Genomic DNA, 3,894 nt, shown 5'->3' with positions numbered 1-3,894 from the left:
GTTGTTTACATTGCTCATGAGGACAGACCTATGGGACAGACCACCTTATTTGCAGATTCTTGAAATTGTAATTTAATTTGTAATTGATTGTGGATTTTGTATCCAGTTTTCACTTTATGTATCTATATACAATGTTTACTACTTTGCTTATGAAATTGAATGGTAATTTCATTTGTAAATAGTTACATTCATGTGGATTTATCCAGTTTGCACATTTGTATGCATGCACTTATAGGTGCATTTGTTGTTGTTGAAGGCCTGGCTGTTACAGTCTTTATTTACACTATTTTGTTGTATGCCTACTGGCCTAGATGTTTATACAGTTTTAAAGCACCTTGGCTTTGTTCTGAATGCACTTTGTTGTAGTTATCCTACAGAGAAAAGAAAATGCACTTGACTTGGAATTAATAATGGTAAAAAATGTATACATTATATATATATATTTCTATTAATCATTTTCGGCCTTTCGGCATTCGGTTTTCGGCCAACTGTTTCCTATTTTCGGTATCGGTTTCGGCCAAGAATTTCCCATTCGGTGCACCCCTAGTTAAAACACAGAGGCAGCAATGCATTTCTGTTGACATTTCAAAGAAAAATAATCAAGCCTTCCCCTGCTGGTTATATTACAATCTCAAACTTAGAAAGGTAAAGTTAGTGGATTGAAATGAGCTCACATTCATCTGTGCTGTGGCCCTGGTGCCTGCGCTGTGCCTGTCCTCCTCCTGATAATAGGTTCCGGCTGTGTAGACCTTTCCTGCCGTCACTGGACCAGACGTCAGAGTGAGCCTCCTGCAGCAGCCCCAGCTTCTCCACTGTGTGGCGCTCCAACACCCCCATGGTGTAGTCCGGCCTGTCTGTAGCCCTGCCTGTGTCCCAGCAGGGCGTGTAGCGCGGCACCTGGGCGTCCGACTGGGGCAACAGCTTGCGGTCGCTCTGCTGGCTGTAACAGAGGAGCTTGGACCCTCGTCTGCCCGGCCCGTTAGAGGAGACAGAGTCTTTGTTCTGGGCATACTGGATGATGCGGTTCAGTTTCTGGCTGAAGGCCAGCTTCATGCCCTCGTAAGCACTTTTGGAGACCTTGGAACGTGACAGCTTCTGGTTGGCGATGAGGTGACATTTCTCAAAGCAGTCTCTGTGGCCGCGCAGGGACTTCGAGTGCAACAAGGTAGCAGAGGAGACACCTGCATTCAAACAGACATAAAGCAATGAGTCAGTAGGTACAAAACTACTAATGTGTTCACCCAAAAACACATGAATGACAAAAAAACTGTAAAAAAACAGGGCTCCTTAAACATAAAAAGAAAGTAAAAATATTTGAATATAGATAAAGCAGTTGGTGACTGACCTATTGAATTTGGACACAGCACATAGAAGTAAACCAGTATGATAGTATGCTAAAAGTGGCAGACTGGCCTATGGCTTCTCCCTGTGAAAGCTGCTTAGTGTGCAGTGGATTAGCCACCAGAGCGTTGAGATAGCAGGGATCATAGAGTCCAGGCTCAGTGCAGACACAAAGAGCACATTGAGATCTACTGGGAAACAGAAGGGAGGAAGGTGTCTTTCCCAATGTATTACAAATATTTAAATGTATTATTATTTTATAATTGTCAGTTTTTTTATCGACTGTACTTCCTGTATTTACGTTATTAAAAACCAAGATGCAAATAATAGTTTTCAATATAAATCGAGAAAGTATTTGGAATAAAATGTGAGAAAATAGAATGTTTCCAGTTTCTTAAAGTCCAAGGCAAGACAAAAAACAAAGACATTCACTGTAACACACTATATAACAGAGAAAAGCATACAAGCATACTTGAAGGACAAATTAATTGTTAAAATAGTTGCCCATTTTTTTTCTGTTGATCCACAAAATCGATTAGTGGGATAATCTGTGCAGCTCCACACAACACCATAGTATCCGTATATGAGACCACTTTTAACAGGAGATCAGCTTTGTGCAAGAAACAAAACAAGGGAATAGGAAGAAGAGAAAAAACAACTTCAGCTCGGGAGCTGATATTCTCAGTCAAAACAGTGCACACAATTTTAGCACGCAAAGAACACATTAGCACAAAGCAAGGGGACCAAAGTGTAAATAACGTCTCAGTAAGGTTGGCCAGATCGAAATAAACAAAGGCAGATCTGAAAGTGAAAGTGAAGTAAGTGTGTGTGTGTGTGTGTGTGTGTGTGTGTGTGTGTGTGTGTGTGTGTGTGTGTGTGTGTGTGTGTGTGTGTGTGTGTGTGTGTGTGTGTGTTGTGTGGAAAGCACAAGGGGCTAAAGTGAGCGAGTGCTCCACATGCGTCTGAGTGTTGGCCTTCCCTTCACAGCCTGCATTTCTCGGCAGACAGACGTCGTGTTGGGGCCTGAGGTGAGGAGATAAGTCACTGTCGCCTATAGAGATTCTAGAGCTCCCTCGGATAGGTTCAGCTTACAGGCTTCTCTCAGCAACTCACCAGCACACACATGATACAGATGCACAGGAAATGACAATACCACCTCAGGACAACAGTGCAATTGGTACAAACACACACACGACCCTTGTATTTTAATGTAACACACACACCTATAAAGGCTTGTGCCAATTGGTAATCGGATTGTATACTCTTTTTTATACAATAAAACAAAACATGAGGTTTTCCTTGGACACTAAGTTGTCCATGTAATTGGATCTCTTAATGAGGATCTTGAGTTTATTGATTGGCCCATATGAAATTAGAAACGATTGCCCAACCCTGTACTCAAATCTGGGGTTTCAGTTTCCTTTAACACAGAGTTATGGCAGCCAAAACCAATAGGGTCAGTGAACGAGTGTCTTTGTCATTGTCTCAAAGATTCCCTGATGATTGTATGACCAGAAAATAAAAAAAGAGCAACTGTTCGTTATAAAGATTAGACAGAATTCAGAAAGAAACATTTAAAACAGATAGGCCTAACAAATGTGTCTGCCAACAGAAAAAAGGGTTTTGACTTCACATTAAGGGTAAGACCGGCAATGGAAAAAGAAAACGCGTCCATTAGTTGGTAAGAAAACAGAACAGAAACGCAATGAACTGCTTTAAAGCAGGGGTTCCCAAAGAGGGGGTCGCGAGACCCCGAGTGGGGGTCGCGAGATGATTACAAAATAAATGGAAAATTAAAAAAAAAGAAATTAGAAAAAAAAATGTGATTAATTTTTTATTAATAATAACGTTTGCATAGACATTTTCAGGGGCGGACTAGCCATCTGTATAATTTCCCCGCAACGAGGCTCCCCCTTTGACAATCCACTAGCGCAGTGTTTCTCAAACTTTTTCATACCAAGGACCACTTAACCAATAAAAAACACTCATGGACCACCTAACTCCAAAAACAATAGGCCTGCTTACCCATTCCAACAGTATATAACAAATTACAACCTAATAATGACAGCTTAACCTTCTCTATATCGCCTCGTTCACACATTAAATCAACAATACAAATACAACTACAGATTGTATAAGCATTTAGTTCAAATGCGATTTAAAATCCTCTCAGGTTTTACACCTCTTATTATGAAATGTAGACTACATTTATTATGTAGTATTATTTTAAACACGAGTTTATGTCCGAGCCAACAGACTCACAGATTGTTGGCTACTGAGAGATATGCAAAATACACCGCATGTAGTACGACACAAACCTCCGCTGTGGATTTTCAAAACAAAATACAATAAAACTATGGTCGCAGGCCCAAGTTTAACTCTCTGAGGCCTGCATGGTCTGTCTACAAAACAAAAACAAAAAAACGTTTATGCAGCCCCAACAACAGCCTCTGATCATCAACAGACTTCATGCAATGCTTCATCAGATGCATATATTAGATAATAATCTCTATCTCACTCCTAACACATCTAAATCTACTTTCAGCATGGATA

General features: G+C 40.6%; 1 protein-coding gene across 1 annotated transcript; it reads right to left on the bottom strand.

Annotated features, from left to right (window-relative positions):
- Positions 1-674: 674 nt before the first annotated feature.
- On the bottom strand, positions 675-1,228 carry cunh21orf91 (chromosome unknown C21orf91 homolog; the record flags this gene model as incomplete). The annotated part of the gene is made up of 1 exon (XM_010781896.1): positions 675-1,228. A coding segment is annotated over one exon (554 nt), but the record flags the coding sequence as incomplete, so codon positions are not given.
- Positions 1,229-3,894: the final 2,666 nt, after the last annotated feature.

The sequence above is a fragment of the Notothenia coriiceps genome, unplaced genomic scaffold (genome assembly GCF_000735185.1).
Source record: "Notothenia coriiceps isolate Sejong01 unplaced genomic scaffold, NC01 NC01_scaffold00023650, whole genome shotgun sequence".
NCBI classification, from domain to species: domain Eukaryota; kingdom Metazoa; phylum Chordata; class Actinopteri; order Perciformes; family Nototheniidae; genus Notothenia; species Notothenia coriiceps.
This window is presented reverse-complemented; position numbering and strand designations above follow the sequence as displayed.